The sequence below is a fragment of the Aythya fuligula genome, chromosome 1 (genome assembly GCF_009819795.1).
Source record: "Aythya fuligula isolate bAytFul2 chromosome 1, bAytFul2.pri, whole genome shotgun sequence".
Taxonomy (NCBI): domain Eukaryota; kingdom Metazoa; phylum Chordata; class Aves; order Anseriformes; family Anatidae; genus Aythya; species Aythya fuligula.
In genome coordinates this window covers 64040874-64060600 of record NC_045559.1, presented here as the reverse complement: position 1 = coordinate 64060600, position 19727 = coordinate 64040874, and the positions used below count along the sequence as shown (strand labels likewise).

The window sequence follows — 19727 nt, the reverse complement described above, 5'->3', positions numbered from 1 at the left end:
AATTGCAATGGCTCAAAGGCAGAAGTGCTTCTAACAGGAAAAGGCAGTCTCCAAAAATACCATTGCCCATTCTTTCCCTTTCTGGCTCCTCAGGACTGGATTCTGAAAAGCGTTACTGGTGGAGCTATCCCCGTAACCATCCACTGATGCTTCCAACACTCATGTGACCGACCTGAGCCTGCCCTACAGGTGACCGCCCAGGTGATCGCTCCCTCAGCTCAGACTGACAGCAGCAGCATTGTCTTGCCACAACTCGGGTGGAAAATCTCATTCACGCTCCCATCTTTTCACAGCATCACTCCTCTTTCATAGGTCTCCAGCCCTAGCTGTCCAGACAAAATTACACAGAAGTGACCCGTCCTCCCTTTTCAGCTGTAAAGAGGACATGTTTTTCCATGAACTTCACCTGGTACCTCTCGGAGCGCCTCCGTACTGCAGGTCCTGCCCTGGGAATGGGCAGGAATTGCTTTCTGTGCTTCCAAACTCCCTCTCAATGTCCACAGCACATTTACACTTCCAGGAAAAAAAAAAAAAAAAAAAAAAAAAAAAAAAAAAAAAAAGTTTTTAACTAGTTCAAGATGAGATCTTTCAAAACACCTTTCAGGACATAGTTGTTTGCCACAATGAAAGATATATCTAAATCTGTGATCTTTCTTGAAATCCATATCTTTTTGAATCTGACTAAAATCTTGCCCGAACTTCCCCCTTCCTCTTAAAAGCAGCAGTTCTTGCTTTATATTTCAAGTGATGGCGCTCATCATGCCTATGTTTCAAGTAATTTTATTAGGGATAATACTGAACACAAACCTGAACAGCTTTGCCTGTGATGACACCAGCCAGGCTTTTATCCACCAGAGCTCGCATTGAAGGAAAAAATGTTTAACTGGGCAGTGCAGGAGTGACTCTCTACTGAGCTAAGTGTTTGCAGTGAAAGTAAGTCAAGTTGAACCCTAAATCAATACAGGTGAATTCAGCACATCCTGGATATGTTTCACCAGGGTAGATCCAGGTTTTTTATTAATTCATAGTGAACTCATTTCAACAATGAAACCCTTAATGTCTGAGTAATTTAGCATTTTCTTGCTTTGACATTGAAATACTACCGTGTAGAAAGCCTCTCTGGACTTTCTGAATAGAAACCGGTAACGCATTTTTACTCAGTTGTAATTTGTCCACAATCCAAAAGCAATGCAATTTGTAAAGCACGCAGTTTGGTCAGTATAAGTGAATACTCGATCCCATTGAGGGCTCTGTTTATAAAGTTGCGTTTGGAGCTTACTTGAAAGGCAGCCACGCTGACTCATATTCGAAGACACCCATTCTCCAAACAGTTCACTTGGTGCTGCATGGGCAATAGCACAAGTCCACCCCACCATTCTCAAACACTACGGCATGCCAGAAGTGTTTCCTTCCAGCAAGTTAAATTCCAGTTACTTCTGATGGCACATTTCAAAGAGAAAACCCTAAACAATTGATGCAACTTCAGAACTGAAACAAACTTCATTCTTTACACTGTGCCCAAATCCTATGAATACAGCAGTCCAAAGGAACCGTTACACTTTCACCTCTCACACCTTTTGAATCTGAATGTTTTGGTATGCAACTCCAGTCCACATGCTAAAAATTTACTGCTACAGCTAGACTTACAAGTTTAAGAATACCTGTTTAGGGGGGTTAAAGGGGATATGTCTTACAACTCAAAGCAATTTAGGAATCTAAAAGCAAAATGTTGCAAAAAAGTAAAGAAAACTTAAAATGTCCCTTGTATACAAACAATCTATTATAGCACTTGGAATGGGGACAAAGTGACATCTTTATTAGGCTTCTGAGCAGGCATGAATACATTCCGGTGTAACAGAATTAGATGCATTTGTGAGCTGTAATTAGAAGTCTGAAAGACATAGATTTCCATGAATATGTATAGATCTAACAAAGTACACAGGGATATTGCCTCTAGCTAGTCTTAAAAAAATGTGGCTCATTATTTATCAAAGAATTACTTCCTGGCCTACATACACACACAGTTCCAGTTTACATTGTCCAGAGAGTCCATCCACACTGGCAAAATGTGTGCATTTCTGAACAAACACTTATGCAAGCAATTTGAGCACAGCTCCTGCATACAAGCATCTGTTCCTATTAGTTAGAGCCATTCTAATAGCTGTCAGAACTGTTGTTACAGTTAATTTGCCTAAGCACAGTCACAGCTTCAATTAATTTTGGAATTATTGCAAGTTGTGGTATAGGAAAAACATGAGGTTTTGTGGTGTGTTTCCCCCCTTGTGTAACCTTGCTGTGTAGTTTGAGTCAACACAGTTCCTTCTTCTATTAAGCAGCTTCATGAGTGCCAGAAAACTCTTACTGATATTGCCTATGAAAAAAATCATAGGTTCAAAGGTAAAAGGGACCATTAAATAACTTCCTGTCATTTCACGTTGTATTTTATTAAGTTCTTATGCATTGAGCCTAGTAACTTATTAAAAGAAGCTATCTTTTCCAGAGGTGCAATCATTTTTTTTAATTTTAGGATAGAGAAGGAAAATGTTCTCTCTGCTAAGTTTGTTATAATGACGGAAAAAAAAAAAAAAAAAAAACTATTTCTGATTTAAAATGTATGCTTTTTTTGGTTGTGTTTGTTTTTTTTTTTTATTGGGCTCCAGGCTTCGGCTACTGGTTTTTGCTCGGCCTCTTTTCGTTTGTGTTGTCGCAATACACGTATATTAATGATACATGTGTGTTAATCAGATCTAATGTAATACAACATGAGCTCTTGCACAACTTTTTCTCCTCTGCTGAATCATCTGTAGTTCTGTGCCTTGCCCAATATTTCAACATCCTTTCTGAAACGCATGCATTCCTTCCTTGCCTAAATAATGCTATACAATTAGTTTTCCCTTACTCCTCACGTTTCCCCTACACAAGGAACAATTTACCATCCTGTTGCACAACGTTTGTCCAGTTCCAACCTTTAATCCTTACCAGTCTCTGTATTCCAAGAATCAGCCATTTTAGAGAGATGTTACCAATTCCTCGTACCTATGTATATAACATAGCATTTAGTTGTGTTGAAATGACACAAGTCACACGTTATTAACTGCAATTAGCAAAAAAGAGACTCATTCTTTAGACTGAATGACTTTTTTTTTTTTAGTTTTCTTCACAACAATTGTGGAAGAAAATTGACTAATATGGGGTCTTGGCACCTTTTTCAGGAAACCTTTAGGAAATGCCAATGGTGCCTTACTGACATCTTAAGAGCAGTTGTCAGTGGCAGAAAGCACTTGACTTTTTAAAGTAATTCTTGGCTGGAAGGTCCCCGTTTGTTTTGGCAACATGAAAGCAACATTTCACATGATCACGTGATGTCACAGAAAAAGCACGTACAATACCTTGCACTTTCTGCCCTTGGACATATATTCAACCTTCCAAATAAAATGGATTTACAGATCAGCACTACTGTAATTTCCTCCCCTCCTCTAATAGAAAGGGTTCATAACCTAATGACAAATGAAAAATAAAGTTCAAGATGCACTTTGATGTGGAAGCACCAGCAGAGATATTGGGAATGTCACCATTTTATTCTGTTCAATCTTGCAAGGTATAATAAACATCAGTAAAGAAGACAGGAAATTAAACATTTACATCCTTCTTCCCCCAATACTTCCTCCCAGTCTTACAAATGTGAATGTCCAAGCCTACAGCCTTTGTCCAGACACACTTTGTGGCTTTCAGGTGAGGAAAATCAAATTTCAACAGCAACTTCTAGCTTGGAAAAGTTGAAAATAAGCAGAACACCATTTATTTCTACCAATTCAAGAGGCTTTTTTGCTAGCTACCCATCAGCTGAATTTAAGGTATGAGACTAAATGATGGATTGCAGTTTAATAATTTTCCTCAGCTGTCCACATAGTGTCAGCACCTAAGCTGTTCATCAATCCATCTCTGCACCATTTAGCATTTTCAGCTAAACCTGTCAGCGACAACACTTTCAAACAGCCTCTTGTAGTAGCAGTTGAACATCGAGGTACAGATTGTCAGCCACCCACACCGAAGTCTGTCTGTGATGAATCTGACTTCAAGCTTAGATGTGCCCAATGAGAGCCAAAGAACAGGACCATAAGAGACAGCAAGCTTTTCACAGAGAGGTTACACAATTGAAACAAGTCCTGACTTTTCAAAGGAATTTCCCCACTGCATTGTTTCAGCTGGTACTATAAAAACATTTTTTCCCCAAATCTTCACAGCACAGGAAAAGCAGTATATACACCTCTCCCAAATGCTGCGTCAGGATCTCCATAGCCACTACCACGTCCAAAAGAAACTGCCTGTTATTGCACACCAAGTAATTCTCAAATGGGAAGGAACTGCTGGTACCCTCTAAGTATAAACTTCAGAAAATTATTCTGCTTCCGTCACATTTAACAAGTTAGGGAATGTACATTAGGAAATGAAGGCACTGAAATCACTTTCCAACACAGATATGCTTTCCAAGGTGGACAAGATTTGCTGACGCTACAGTAAAAATACAAATAACCCACATTTATAAAAGTGGACTGAAGCCTCATTGCAGCCCTTTTCACAATTTCATCTGTTTTCAAGAACAGCATTGTCCTGATGATATGAAGATAACCACTACATAGCTAGAGTTATATTTATCATGTAGCAACTAGGCACTGGCTTTTCCACCCCAGTTTCAGTTACAGTTCAGTGACAGCTGTACCACAAGCTGACCATGACCTGTTGGTGCATGGCCATGGTATAGTTTAAAGCTACAAAGGTAGATAATAGGAGATGCCTTTTATTATGAGCTTCCTCTGTGTGTTAAGATAAACTGGGAGAAAGGGGACAGGAAGATGAAATTAGATAGTGCGGTATTTCCCTCCCCTCCACACATTCAAAGCAAGAGTGGAGGTTGCTTGTTCTTGCAGATGAGTTCTAAAAACAGTTACCTTTTCCCAACATATTAAAATCAGTCAGGTTTGTCCTGGCTGGGTTAGAAATGAACAAAGGGAAGACATTTTAAAATAGTTGTGATATCAAGGGTAGAGTCAAATGTAATAGTACATACTTTCTACACAAGGTCTTTTTCGAGGAAAATTTGCAGTCACATGCTGAATTGCCTAGGCACTGTAACAGTAACCATTTAAAAGTTCCTTCTCACACAGGGTAAGGTGAACCAAGCAAACTGGATTTTGAACTAGATCCTTCAGTGATCATTAATAATACATCTGGTTTGTCATCTGCTCCAAATAAAGTTTAAGACCAGTATACATTGCCCCCTACACCACAGATACGAAGGCAGGAAGTCATAAACATATTCCTAATATAAGTCATCTGGTACTTTCTGTACCAGTCTTATCAGGTGCCATCTCAACTGAACGAGCAACCTCATTTGGCTTGTTAGAAATGGCTCACAGACCACTGATGGATGTTATGACACTAACTGCAGATTTCCTCGAGCCTTCTGTCACTGGATGCCATTAAAGAGGCAACGTCCCCTTCCTCAAACTATGATGCCAGCTAAAACCTCAGCTTCAGCAGACCCGCAGTTCATTCTCTAAGCCATAGATTTTTGCTTTTAAGTTTTTTAGTTCTCCTTGAATTTTACGGGTTAGCCTGTTTCCTTGACGGACCTCACGGAGGACTTCAAGATCCTGGTCTGGCCCAAGAGTCAGAGTCACCTAAAAAGGAAAAGAGAAACAGATTAATACAAACAACATTGTACAGAACACAGTTTAGAGAGTACAGTGAGTCTATCTGAAAGAGAACTCTAAAGGAGATGCTTTGTAGCTAGCAAAGAGGATGCTTAAGCTATCATCACTGGGCTAATGCATATCACCAACAGAAAAGTATTCCAGAACCAAAAAAAAAACCAACAGATAAAGCTTTCATACATTAGGGTGTTACAGTATTGGTGAAAAATAAATCTGAACAGAATATTATTAAGTTTACCTATAACCTTTTGGGTTATTTTTACTTCCTGTATTATCTGGAGAGCCACAAAAAGAGGCAAGTTAAAATACTTATCAACTTTTATATGGCTCTAAGTTTCTCTTTTGATAGGAAGACAGTTTATCATCTTTTGCTGTTAGAACTAGAAGTGGTCTAACTTCTGTGGCCAACCCACCGCCTTCTGAACCACATACGATTCAAGTACAATTCCTAATCTCAGGCCAGGTCATATAGTTGATACCGAGCTGAACAGAAGCTGCCAGGTAATCATAGTTCCTGATGGCAAACTAGGAAGGGCTGCCATTTCCTGTCACCCTGGAACTGGATAGTCTGCTAGCCCGGTCACATTCAACATCACAGCAGCACAGACGTGGAAGCTGCTCTCAAAGCTCTTTTCTCTTGACCCCTCAGGGTGTCTCATTGTCATTGTGTAGTTCTTGGTCAGAGAGTTTAATATACCATTCAGGAAATGTAGTCATCTATAGTTATTTTCACTTAAGAAGTAAGGATTTAAGTATCACAGGGTAGACTTCTAACAAGCATTTTATTCTTCTGCCCTCTTGTGGCTGGAAGTGTAAAGAAATTAGGAATACGATTAAGAACATACCCAGAGTAACAAAATATACAGTTCTGAGTAAAGATAATCATAGGCAATTTTTACCCCATCCACATATGGTTGAAGTTTAGACCTCAAAAAACAAAGTTAAACCCAGAGCCAAACAAAAAAAAATCCAAGCCTTTAGTGAAGACAAATGTATTAATCTAAATGAACCGAGCTGTGTGCCAAAAACACAGAAAACAAGCAAGTCTGTGGTGCTGCCAAATAGACGACTGAAAGAGTCAGTTGGACAAAAGCAATGCCTAGTGATCCTCTCAAGCATATATTAGATAAATATCACATTGTAAACTCCAGAAAACATCAAGGCTGTGGCTTAAGGCCCGTCTAAGCTGTTCTGATATTCATCTGCACATCTAGAAGGTGCATCTTATCTCAAAGTTACACAGCTTCAGCTTCAACTTCAAGCCATTGTTTCTGCTGTGATTTTTGCAGTTACAAATGAGACATTTAAAAAGGAATAACAGAATATTCACGATACTTAAGTCAGTATTCTACCTCTTACTGGAACAAAACCCAAAACAATGGCCCCAAGGAAAAAAAAAATCAACATCATATTCTTTGCAGAATATTCTTCTACAACAGACTATCGTCCTGTCTTGGACTTTTGAGACAGCTCAGACAGCTGGAGGTATCAGGTAACTTTCAGAGCTGTAGTAAAAAGATATCGCTAATGTAGAAACAGGACAGTCCCTGGACAAACTTGATGCTTGACTGATTAACAATGACAAACCATTTTTGCTGAATAAAATACATAAGAGGGCAAACTTTATCAAGCATTAATATCTAAATGGCCATTTAGGAAAGTAATTATTTTCCTTAACTCTGGGGAAATACTGCATTTAAATACTGAGACTACACCTCTATTGGGTAAGCCCATAATGATCTGCTTCAGCAATGAGTTGTTACCTTAAACAGCTGCTTCTCTACGTCTTTCAGCTTCTGTCGAAGCTGTTTAATGTCATTATTAAAGCCTTCCACTTCTAAGTTACGCCGTTTTTCCAAAGCCTCATATCGCTGAGTCATCAGCTTCAGGCGCTTCCCCATCTTTTCTGAGCGTTCCTATGGAGATGAAAACTCAGTGGGGTAGTAGAATAAAGGCTGAAAGATCATCACATAGCTGGCTGATGATTACAGACTAATTACCTTAAAGAGTTCTCTGCCAACATCTCCCTCCTCACGAATCCTAGCCAGCTCACTTTCCAGGGTGATACACTGCTCTCTGTACATGTTTGAGAGCTGCTGCTCCTGCATCAGTTGCTCTTGCATTGACTAAGATGCAGAAGGAACAGAAAGAATTAACTCTAAAGCCAGTGCTCACGACATTTCCCCTGCTCTGGAAAATCAAGTGTGACAGATGGACAGTAAGGTTAGCAAATAACAATAACTGGAGCCAAAGTTAATGGAATAACTAGGTAAGGACCCCTCCCACAATATTCTAGAGCCCCTTCCATCATCAACACATCTTAATTAGGTGATCAGTTCTTCATGACAGTTCAAAGAACTCTCTCCACTTCCCCTTAAAAATAATAACCAACAATAGTGCTGTAGTTCCTGTTTTCTCAGCTGCTTGCCCAGTACAGCACTTCAGAACAATCTGCATTCAGTGGCAGATGAAAACAATTCCCTATTGTCTGTTTACTTGCAAAGTCCTTATTGCTTATTTACCTGCTTCAGATCTTCTCGCTGGAAGCATATTAGAAGTAGAAGAAATCCTGACTGCTGCAGAAGTGCTACGGGACACCAACTGAAAGGATTTTATTCTCCCCTAACAACAGGGAGGAACAGACACCACATTCTAAGTCCATTAACTGGAAGCATTTATACTTAAACAAGAGCACGTGCAACAAGCAGGTTAAGAACTGTTGGCCCATGTACCATGTGATTTGCACTGGGCATAAGAGAAACCAATAGTGAAACACTACCATAAATATTAGCTATACCTTTCACCTGAAATTTAAAAACACTGCAGCAGGAGAGCTGAGTTGTTGTTTTTTAAAAAACCACAGTAGTGCCAGCAACAATGCAGCTTACAGCAAACGTGTATAGCTTGGCAACAACTAGCTACTGCCTATCTCATCAAGATCCAAATGCTTGCAGTTTTCCAAAGACTGTTAGAAAGACCTCTCCCTGTGTCAAAAATTTACCTTTATTTCTCTACTGTGGAGTTTCCAAGCTTCATGACCTGTTTGAGGCATCTTCTTGGTATCTCTCTGCTTCTTCTCTTTTTCTGACTCCCTGCTGATAAGTTGATCTGGATCTTTGTCAAGTTTCCTCAACAGACTGTCTTTCTCTGCCATCCATGCTTTCTCATTGGCTCGGGCATCAAACTTGAGCTGGAGAAAGTCACGGGTACTCTCATATAAGAGATTCTGAGTCTTATGGAGTCTGTAAAAAGGGATCCCAGTGGAGTTAATTCACTTTTTTCCTAGTTCCTGTCCTAATTTCCTCAGTCTTCATTGCAAGTTGGAAGAAACATAAAACTTAGGTAGAGGTATTTTCCTAATACATTTAGTTCCTCTAATGGAAAAAGTGATGTTCTTTCTATGTGAAACCGTATTTTTGATATGTTGACTACCCTACCTCCTTCCACATACTGCCAAGCAGATGGCTGCATAATTTGCTTTTCTGCCTGCTGCAGCAAGCAACATACTGAAAGCCAACATATTTTTGTTGCTCCCCCTCTTCTCATCTCATGACTACATTACATCATGGTTATTCTCTCACACTCACTTATCTGTTAAAGTTTTAATCTTGTCCTGGTCCCTCTGATGCTGGACCTGGGCTTCCTCCATATGAATCCGCCTGTCCTCTAGTAATGCCTCAAGCTGTTCCTTGGATAATCGCGTCTGTTCTTCTAGCTGAGCTTGCAGGGCCTCCACCTGAATAGGCATGCAGAGACATTACTGAGGAAGCTCTCACAGCAGGCCTGCTCCTGTCCTTGCAAGTCCCTTTTAAATTACAGAATTCAAGTCAAAGACTCTACCCAACAATAATTTCTAGAGTTTGGAATTCTCATTTTTTGTTTTCATTTTAACATTGATTTTCTCAAATAACTAAAACATTTTAAGAAAAATATTCATGCCATGAGCAAGACAGGTATACTATACAGCAGGAAAAAAATAGAAACAACAGACAACAGAAGCAATAGATAGAAGATAATGGCAAGATTTAAACTGCACACAGGATGTAACAAATCCTGTGGAATATGCAAGCAGACTTTTCTCCCTCTGCTATCAACTTCCAATGGAATGGTGATAATTAAACCCAAATTCCAGGAAGGCAGCAATTCCTTTCATCTTGAAGAAAAGAAATTGCTCAGCTAGAATGAAGCATTAAATGCACATGAGATGAGTGAAGGAGAGAGATGCAAAGAGTCTTGACCTGGGTCAGGGAGACAAATTGGAACAAGTATTTGAAAAATGTAAGTATGTCATATTATAAGGCACTATTTGAAAAAACAAAACAAAACAAACAACTTGACATGAGTTTAGATTGCTTATTTTATGACAATTTTCTATGATGTTTTTACTCCAGAGTAGATGTTATTATGACAGGCAACTGCCCACTAGGTCAGTGACTACTGTTCTTGAATGAAAATCTTGATCTGCTGTACAAGTTTGCTATTTGCTTTTCTTGACTCATCCTTCCTCATGCTTTACATCTACTTTCTGCTATCTTCCCCAGTTCATGATTCTGTACATTTCGTCCTTCACTCTGTCATGCTATCTATACTGTCTTTCACTGAAGTCTAGCACAGGGAACTTTTTTTGCTGTACTAGTGCATTTTATTGTGGAAGACTAATTCCATCTGAGACCCATTCCTTTTGTCATACTTCCATGAACCACCCAAACCTGCAGATTTTCCATGAATTTAATGTAAATTGATAGCTGATCAAGGAAATTATGAGAGTTAACATCACTTAAAAATTCTGTATTTAAAAGCACCATATTCAAGTTGGCTTTCCTGGAACATATGCTTACGTAAAGTTTCCAGAATCAGACCCAAGCTCTTAAATCTAAACCATTCATCACAAAGAAACAGCTAAGTAAACTGACAGAAAGTGGGAATCGTTAGTAAGATGTGGGACTAATAAGTTGGTAGAATCTGTATCTTATGTAGGCAGACAGCACATTTGTCTACCAATTTCCTGGATAGCCAGAAAATATGTCCTTCGGTTAGTGAAAGATTTTACCTGAAGTAGGAGTGTTTGGTTGTCCCTCTGATACCTCTCAGGACTTTCTGGTTTCTCTCCTTTTGCTGCTCGTTTTGAAGAGCTCCTCTTGGTGCCTATTTGCAGAAATCAATGAGAAGTGGAAAAGTGTACTCCAGTCTAAGTGTAGTACCTTTCCAAACACGGCGTGCTGTATGCACTGGATGGCCTACAAGAACAGGAAAAAAATTGCAACTGCGACAGTCACAAAGACTTCCAGAGGGCTACCTGGATGAAAAAAGCTTCAGAGCTTATGGCTCAGAAACTTTTATCCCACACTATCACACCTCAATATTTAGGCAACCTACCTACTGATTTTCTTGGCATATTCAGAAAGTGAACTTCACAGATTTTCTTAAGTAAAGGATGAATAGGCAGACAACACAGCTGCACAAGCATCAAACCTTGAGTGAGTTTTGAGCTCAAGAGCAAATCCCTAAGTAGACATACAGACCCAAACTACTGTCTGCACTAAAGACAGGCAGAACAGCACATCTTGGAATGGCTTTGGCTAAGAGTGCCCATCCAGTTCGTACCTGCATGGGCCCAGAACAGCCATTCCACAGTCACACCAGCTGCTTCTTTAGCTGAGCAGATCGAGGACATGAGACTCAGCTCAGGTTATTTTAAAAGATTTTGAAGGGAAGCCTAGAGTACTGAATGCATAAGGATGCATTACTGAATCCATGGATACATTTAGGGAACTTAATGGAAGCATACCAAAGTACTCAAAGCACATAATTGTTTTGATAGACTGGACAAACGCACAAGTATCAAGAGCTGAGCTGCTGTTAGACCCTTGTGGTACAGTACCTGTTCTAGAAGCATCATATCCTTCATGTGGATCTCTGGATTTATCTGGCCTTTGCAGAACAGTAACCTATAGAAACAAGATCAGATATCTCAACATCTGACTTCTCTAAAGTTGCAGTAATCAAGAACAAATCTTAAAGATGAAAACGGATAAAGATATCCAAGAGAACAGCAGTACCGTACTTCTGTCACAAGAAAAAGAAGATATTCACGATTTGAACGGACATGTTGAAAAAAGTTGCCTTTGTAATGGCTAACTTGCCATTTCTGCTTTTTTTTTCCCCAAAAAAACAACTGGAAAGTAATCCTGCCCTTGATGGCTTCATTAGGATGAAAAACAGCACCCTCAACAGGAAATAGAGCATTTGGGGGCAGACAAAAAGAGAGAAGGTGAAAATGAAAATTATGTTATTTCCTTCTTTCATATTCCTTCTCTTAGCAGCCCAAAGAAACATGAAGCTTGATTTATCAGCACATTCACTCAAGCTACTAAATAAGCCTGGGATAAATACTAATACAGCTAATGAAACAAACCAACTGTTGAACTGAAATCCACTTAAAAACAGGAGGCCATGACGGAACAGGTTATAACCCCAATGCTTATCTCACAGCAGATACTGTATAGCATGCCTAATTTTAGTGCTACTCTGTATTACAGAATTTTAAAGCTTCTGCAAGATTTTTGCACTGCTTGAGCAGTGCAGAACAACAAGAGGATGCAGAGTCCAGCCTCTCTCCCACACCTTACTCCATGAGAAAGCCATACATTCCATCATACTCTCCGTATATTTGAATCCTGCAACTTTCTTGACAAGTAGGTTCAGATACACTGTTCTTCATATGAACTGCCATTTAACTGGTTTGATACTATTTCTTTATTTCTGAAATATGCAACACAGTATTGACTAGAGGGGATGGCTCTTCTGCAGTCTCCTGCACAGGAATTTGCAACAGCCATCTCAGCACTGCTTTACTCTTTACTGAGATCCTAATGCTACCTTACAGTGGTAGTCTGAGATAGCTGATCTTAAAACAGCAATACCAGGTGATTTTCTGCACTTCCTTTTTTTTCTTTTGTTTTTGTAGTCCTCTCTCCAGCTTCTCAATAACCATTAGCCACCTGGCTTCAGACTCCTGACATTTAGGAGGCTGATCTGTGGGTGTTCAGAAGGGGGCTGATGCTAACAAGACCTACCTTCAGTATGCCTGTTCCCATTTAATATCTCAGCAGCTATACTACATCCTGGTGTTGTTATAGAGCTACAGATCTCTCCCACTTCGGGCTTATTTAGCAACTTTTGACATGTGGGACAGATCTGGTCTCTGGTCAGTCTCTCATGTACAGATCTTCATGTTGCAATTAAAAGCACAGATCTGTAGAAAAAATGAACTTGCCTTATGTGGTGGCTCCTTGTGAAAATACGTTACTTCTCCTTTGTCTGTTCCCACTAAAGCCAGGAGGTGCTGAATTTTTTTCCTATCCTCCAGTTCCCTAGAATTCAAAGAAAGGTATAAGTGCTTTACTATTTTTAAACACATCAAGACGTTGTGACACGGTCTTTCTAGTTTACTCACTAATGTTGTCTCCAAGTTTTCCAAACTGTTCAGCTCTTGAGAACACTTCTTCAAAAAGGAACTCCCAAAGAAATTACCGACGTGGCATATTTACAAAGGAAAATACCAATTCTGTTGGCATTGGGAGGCATTCTTCCTTCCAAACATAACAATACTAGGTCGATAACACATGGTAGCAAAGAATTTGCATTCCAGAGTTATGAACTACCTAAAAACCTTGCAGATACTTCATTCAATAGATTGTAAGCACGTCGTTTTTTAAAACAAACTAGATTAAGTGCTGTATCACACTTCTGTCACACTCCTGAGAAGTGCCACAACACATCAACACATTTTTTGACTTAAGATCTTAAAACTTTAACAGAAAGCTTGGTATCACCCACACAAGTTCTTAAGAAGCTTGGAAACTCCTTTGCCACTGGCAGCCAGTCCCATAGAGCAGCGTGTACTTCAGTTCAACGGCTACATGGCAATAGAATGGAGTGGCTGCCACCATGATCCCAGCAAGTCAGGAATACTATTTGTTTTCATCTGTGTTTTCTACTTGAGTTTAAGTGGAAGACTGAGGGAAGACATTGTGCCAGGCAGGTGCAAGGTCTACTTAAATCAAAACCTCCACTGGCCAGCTTGATTCAAACATGTTCATACGTTCAACTTCTACTCTTTTTTTTTTTCCTGCTACTGGTATAGGATGTATAAGTGGAAACATATTTAGTAGCCTGACAGATTGTATTCCACCTTCAAGACTGGTATGATTTCAAAGAAGCCCTCCTTGGGAAGTGTGGCCTGACTGCTTCTCTGAAAACTCTGTATCTGGGTGAGAACTAGAACGTAATGCACACTCGCGCTACCACCAGTGACCCAGTCCACAATCCAGACACACCTGATTTTCAGCCGGTCGTTCTCTGAGTAAAGGCGGAGGACATGTTCCCTCTCCTGGAAGAGGTAGACTTGCATGTCACTCAAAGCCTTTTGCAACTCCGCAATTTCCTCTTCTCGCTGACGGACTTCCCACTGCAGTTTGTGCTAGGTAAAGAGAATGAGGTACTTGAAATGATGCAGAGCACTGGGCAGCCCTCAGAAAGTACAAACTGCTTGCGCCAGCCCCTGAGCCTGTAACTGGAATGTACCAACCGTCAGAGTAACTTATTGATCTCTTAAAAATTTGACCAGATGAGGGCAGTATTGGAAAAATTTTAAGTGGGTTTCAATAGGGAGCTCACAGTCCCTGTTGTCGTCATGGTCAGTATCCAACACCAGTAAAAAGGCTCGTGCTGAGGGCCTCCAATTTCCAATGGTTACACTTCTGCGCTGGCAGCCAGAGTGGTGCAGGTAAGAGGAGTCTGACTTCAACAAGAAACTAACAAAACCTGTAAAATAGTACCTATTCTTAAAAGCAGCTACTGAAGAATAAACACTGATCAGTATGGCTTAGCAGTAGGAAATTTGTCTAGTTACTATGTTTCATCAATGTTTGTCTACCTGGAGTGGAAAACTGACAAGCCCTATAGAAGACTGTTCCCATAGGACAGAAGGCACTATTTTGGAACTTCAGACCTCTTTTTCCTATATCTTGAATTAAAGAAGTTTGGATGTCTGAAGGCTTTAAGGCTGCTTCAAGCATGGCCAGTAGCTGAGGAAGCACCTCAGTGGCCATTCTGCTCCCAAAGGGATAATAATAATAATTATAATAATTATTATAATAATATAATAATAATTCTGTCATTCAGAATTACAAAGATGCCAGCTAGAGAGATGTATGCTGTTGAGGCGTATTAGAACACAAATTAAAGATAGCCTCTAAGATTTTTTTTCCTCTTTAAATACAGAGATATTTAAGTTTTAGAATTTCTTTTAAGTTTCTACTTATTCGCTGTGTAGTACTCCTGCTACATATAGCCTATGGCCAAGCTTATGAATTCCACTGCAATAAATACTAATTGTATCTGTATATCAAAGCTCATTAAATTTGCACAAAAGCACACTCGTTCCTCACATTAAGAGGCAAGGAAATTAAACTGGATGCCATCTGAACTGAATATCTAAACTCAGGCTTCAATTTAAAAGTAAAAAGAACAGGAACAACCAGTATGGAAAAAAAAAAAAAAAAAAAAGCAAACTATAATAAATTAAGAATAGAAGAATATCGTACAAGTGTGTTTCCCTTTGCTTTGACAGAGGGCAGACAGCTAGATTTCGAAATCAAAGCCTGAGATCCACTTATTTCTTCCTAGCTCAGTACTTCCCTATTACTGGTAACCCTTCAGACCAGGCGTGCTGAGCTCTGAAATGAAGAAAAGCATTAAGTCTTCACAAGTCAAGGAGTTTTGTGTAACAATACGCAGCCTATCAAAAAAAAAAAAACAAAGATCTTTTCCTAACCTGCTCATCGTATGTTTCTTTGTATCTCTCCAGCCTTTTTACCAAATCCTCATGCTCCTCGTCGAAGTCAGCAATCTTCTTGCGGTAGTATTCCAGCAGCTCCCGGGAAGGGCGGAGGAAGGCCAGGCGCTCGTTGATGGACGGGAGAGGAGTAGAGTCCTCCTGGTTCTGAGGCTGAGAACTAGCGTGTCTGGATGAGACATGGGGCGTTGCCAGCCTGGACAGAAACATTTTCTAATGACATGTGAGCCTCAGATAATACAATAAAACATTAAAAAAAATATATAAGTTAAACCATGAGATTTTTGCTTTTAACACAGACTCGATTTTAAACATTGGCTTGTCTGTGCTCCAGGTATTCATGGGAAATCACAGCATTTAGGGGAACCAAAACGTTCAACAAAAAGAACAGCTGGCAGGCTTACTATATTGCGGAGATGGGGCACCTTATGGAAAAGGGAGAAGGACAAAAATGTTAGGGGAGGAAAGTCTGATGGGTTATTTGGGGAGGGTAAATTTGAAAGGAAGAAGAGGCAAGAAAAAGAGGAGAGAGAGGAGAGAGCAAAGATCGCAAAGTCTTTTGCTTTGGCATTAAAAGCAGCAGGCACTATAGGATAAAGACAATCTGTCATAGTTTCTCTGATAACCAGAGAGAAAAACACTTTCTAAAGACTTCTGATTAAAGAGAACAATTTCAGGTTAGCTGATGCACAAGCCCTCATAACTTAAGATGTAGGTTTAGGAGTCTATGTGCTTTCCTTTTTGGTGTTATCCACAGAGTTTGTCAACCCTAGACAGTGAAATGGAAAATCCCAAATCACTGAATTTGGTGTCGAGGTAGTAGGAAGAGACTGTGTTGCTATTACATAAATCACATTAAGAATACGTATGTGCATTTTAAGCAACAGTGACTGCATTCAGACATTTAACGTGCTCAAATGACCATCACATTTGCTTATCCATAGCTGCACACAATTCAAAATTCTCTTGTGTTTTTTTTTTTAGTTATGTTGAACTGACACACCATCGTTTTACGATACCATCAGTATCAGAATTAAAGCTAAACAGCTTCTTTAGAAAAAAACTATTTAATGCTGTAAGAGCTCTCTCCAGAACCTGGTTCTGGAGCCTGAGCTTCGATCAGAGGCCTCTGGCGGGTGACACAGAAGCTGTGGTGACCCTTAACGAATACTCATCAGGGCTTACAGCAGAACCCCAAAACATCCATAGAAACCTTACGTGTGCCAAGCTCCTTAATTCCTGTCATTGTAAGAAAGCGATAATTAAAAGCATCCTGATTATTTTCTGTAGGAACTTCCCCAAAAAAAAACTGTGTGGAAAAGAAGCTGGACAACAGACACGCTTGAAAAATAACAGCAACAAGGGAAAACAGGTGAATACTTTATTACTGGAGCAAAGGACAGCAGAAGTAGGCAGAAGAAGGGAATAGGAAAGCAGAGCAGCGCAGGAGCGGGCACAGCAGCGCCTCGCCTGAGGCAAAGCCCGGTACAGGACACGGAGGGGAAAGGCGGGCGGCAGGGCCCGGGGTAGCGGCCCCTCTACCTTGCGGAGCGCGGCGAGGTGCCGGCACAGCGATCCGCGGCGCTCATGGCGGCCACGCAGAGGGGACCGGCCGGGAGCCGCCACCGCCTCCCTCACGCCGCCCCAACGGTCGCCTAACGGCCGCCAACCGCCCTCCGCCGCTTGAACGGCCGGCCGCCCGCCGCCTCCTCCAATCACGGGCAGCCTTCCACGCAGCGCCGGTCGGCTCCACCAATCAGCGCTGGCGACACGGACGGCCCGCGCAGGAGCCTCTGGGAGTTGTAGTGCGGCGGGGCGAGGGGGGGCAACCCGCGTAGTGGCGGGTGCCGGGCACGAAGGGGTCGCGGGGCTCGGTGGTTCAGGCGGCCTCTCAGTTCGTACCTATGTTTTTTAGATCATCGAGGTGCTTTTTAGCCCCATCCTTCCCCTGTGTGTCTCGCCATAGCCAGCAGCACTTCTTACAGTTTATGCAACGCAGCGTTTCCTAAGCTAGGTACCGTGTCTGCTAGGAAAAACCATGCACATTAACAAGATTTTTTTTTTCCTAGGCTTACAAAGCTATGAAGTTCTATTTCAAATTTCCCCAGTTATTTCCAGGAAGCTACATTTTGCAGGTGAGAAGAATTTCCTCACGTTTCAGTGAACACGCAATACACACAGGTGATGGTTGATAATTTTCAGGGCGAAGTCCAGAACGCGGTCCGTTATTAGCCTTGGTTAGCCGAGCTGCTTTCTCCACTTCACATAAAGCAGTTGGAAATACAATATAAGAGGTTTAAGTCTCCTCTCAGCAGGGGAGTGCTAAATAGTTCCAGATGACCAAGAAGAACAAAGATTGACTTGAGGTCCACAAGTCACAGCAGGCTCCAACGTTTCAGAGGCTAACAGTACCCAAACTGGAGAAAGTAACCGAGAAAACATAATATTTGATCTCATAAAAGGAAATTTGCAGAACTGATTAAAAAAAAAAAAAAAAAAAAAAAAAAAAAAAAAAAAAAATTCCCCTAAGTGCCCCTTACATGTAATAATTTAGGGCTTTTAATCTTTTTACTCTCAGGAAAACCTGCACTCTTCCCTCCAGTGCCTTCCAGTACTCTCCGCTAACCAAAACACACAAATGAAACAGCCTTGACTAGCTGAGAAGGAAACCAACAAGGGACTAGTTCTCAAAACAAAAGTTTTGCACCGATTAGGTGCTTTCTAGCATGGAGTTTTTCCCCCCATACTATTTCTGGCTAAATCATTGCTTATCTCAGAAATCAGGTATGTTGGTGATTCAGCTCTTGGGAATAGTGACTATACACATACATGCCCTCAGGAGAATCTGGTACAGCTCATCAGAAAAAACAGGTACTACCAAAAAATAAAAAAAAAGTTGGCAGGAGTATGTAGAAATACAATTTCTAGATGCTGGTGAGGCAACATCTGCACTCCACATGCTTTTGGAGTCATAAAAATACCAGGCATCCATGTCAAGAACCCCTTGCAAAAATATGTAAGGCTTTGCAACAACACAATCTGCACTGGTAAACTCACTCAATGTTTTATAATATCAGTTTGCTGTTACCTATAACTTTTGTCAAAACTAACCATTTGCATTCAAGCCGTTTGTTTCCCATATGCAAAACGCAGGCAACAGCTCTTCAATCTAGCAGGAAAACGATGGAGATAAATGTATTTGTCTGTGTGGAGCACATGTTGTGACAGGGTAACAGGGGGAGGAAATTGCATGTTCTGAGACTGAAACGGTATGCCAGGATCAAGGCTGTGACAAAGTAATAAACAATTGGTTGAAGTGTGAGGTATGGTGAATGCTGAGATCAGCCTTGGTTAAAAAACAAACAGTATGCACTTCTTTTTTTGAAGAGTGTGTGATAATAGGTAGGTAAAACTATCCAAGTCCTAAGGTGTGAGTGCTTGACTTGGGAAGGAAAACGTTCTGCATGGGGTGAGTGCAGAGTGCCTACATGTAACAAGGAGGTTGGGGGTTGTTTGGGGACTTCTTCACGTAGCCTTGTCGTTTAGAATTATGGAATAATTAAGGTTGGAAGAGACCTCCAGGACCATCTATCTGGTCCAACTGCTCCCCAACCACCAGTGTCACCCACTGACCATGTCCCCAAGCACCACGTCCAGCCTCTCCTTGAACACCCCCAGGGACAGTGACTCCACCACCTCCCTGGGCAACCCGTCCCAGTGCCTGGCTGCTCTTTTTGAGGAGAAATCTCCTCATTTCCAACCTGAACTTAGCACTGATCAGGCTTGCGGGATCTTAATTAAGAAGCACCAGGAGATGCTGTGGGCTGGTGGAGCTGCCAACGGGCACAGGTATGTGTTATGCATATGGACAAACAGACAGATACGTGTTACAGATATGTGTTATGCATGTGGACGTACATGTATGTGTCATGCACACGGATGCAGATACGTGTTAGCACCGGGTCATTTAAGCTCAGGGCTGCCCATCCTGGAGCCCCCCTCAGGCCCCAACATGGCGGCCGCCCCCTCCCGCCTCAGGGCGCCCCCTCCCCCCCACGCCCCCTCCCCCCCCGGCTGCCTGGGGGGGCGTGGCCTGGCGGCGAGGGGGCGTGGCCTGCGGGCGGGGGGCGTGGCCGGGCCGTTCCCTGACGCCG

At 41.3% G+C, this 19727-nt stretch overlaps 1 protein-coding gene across 1 annotated transcript; it reads right to left on the bottom strand.

Moving 5' to 3' along the window:
* Window positions 1-3573: 3573 nt before the first annotated feature.
* Window positions 3574-17162, bottom strand: CCDC77 (coiled-coil domain containing 77). Its single transcript, XM_032183830.1, has 11 exons — window positions 17116-17162; window positions 15553-15769; window positions 14054-14196; window positions 12991-13087; window positions 11596-11662; window positions 10765-10859; window positions 9302-9450; window positions 8716-8956; window positions 7715-7840; window positions 7478-7630; window positions 3574-5681 (listed from the first exon to the last, which is right to left on the bottom strand). The coding sequence occupies exons 1-11, from the start codon at window positions 17160-17162 to the stop codon at window positions 5535-5537; spliced, it is 1482 nt and encodes a 493-aa protein (XP_032039721.1). The 3' UTR covers window positions 3574-5534.
* Between the last annotated feature and the right edge of the window lie 2565 nt (window positions 17163-19727).

Coding starts and splice junctions, on each gene's coding strand:
- CCDC77 (XM_032183830.1), bottom strand. CDS start 17,162: ATGAGCGCCGCGGATCGCTGTGCCGGCACCTCGCCGCGCTCCGCAAG. Junction 14,197..15,552: donor AAGAAACATACGATGAGCAG/GTTAGGAAAAGA, acceptor CTCTTTACCTAG/CACAAACTGCAGTGGGAAGT. Junction 9,451..10,764: donor ACCAAACACTCCTACTTCAG/GTAAAATCTTTC, acceptor ATGCCTATTCAG/GTGGAGGCCCTGCAAGCTCA.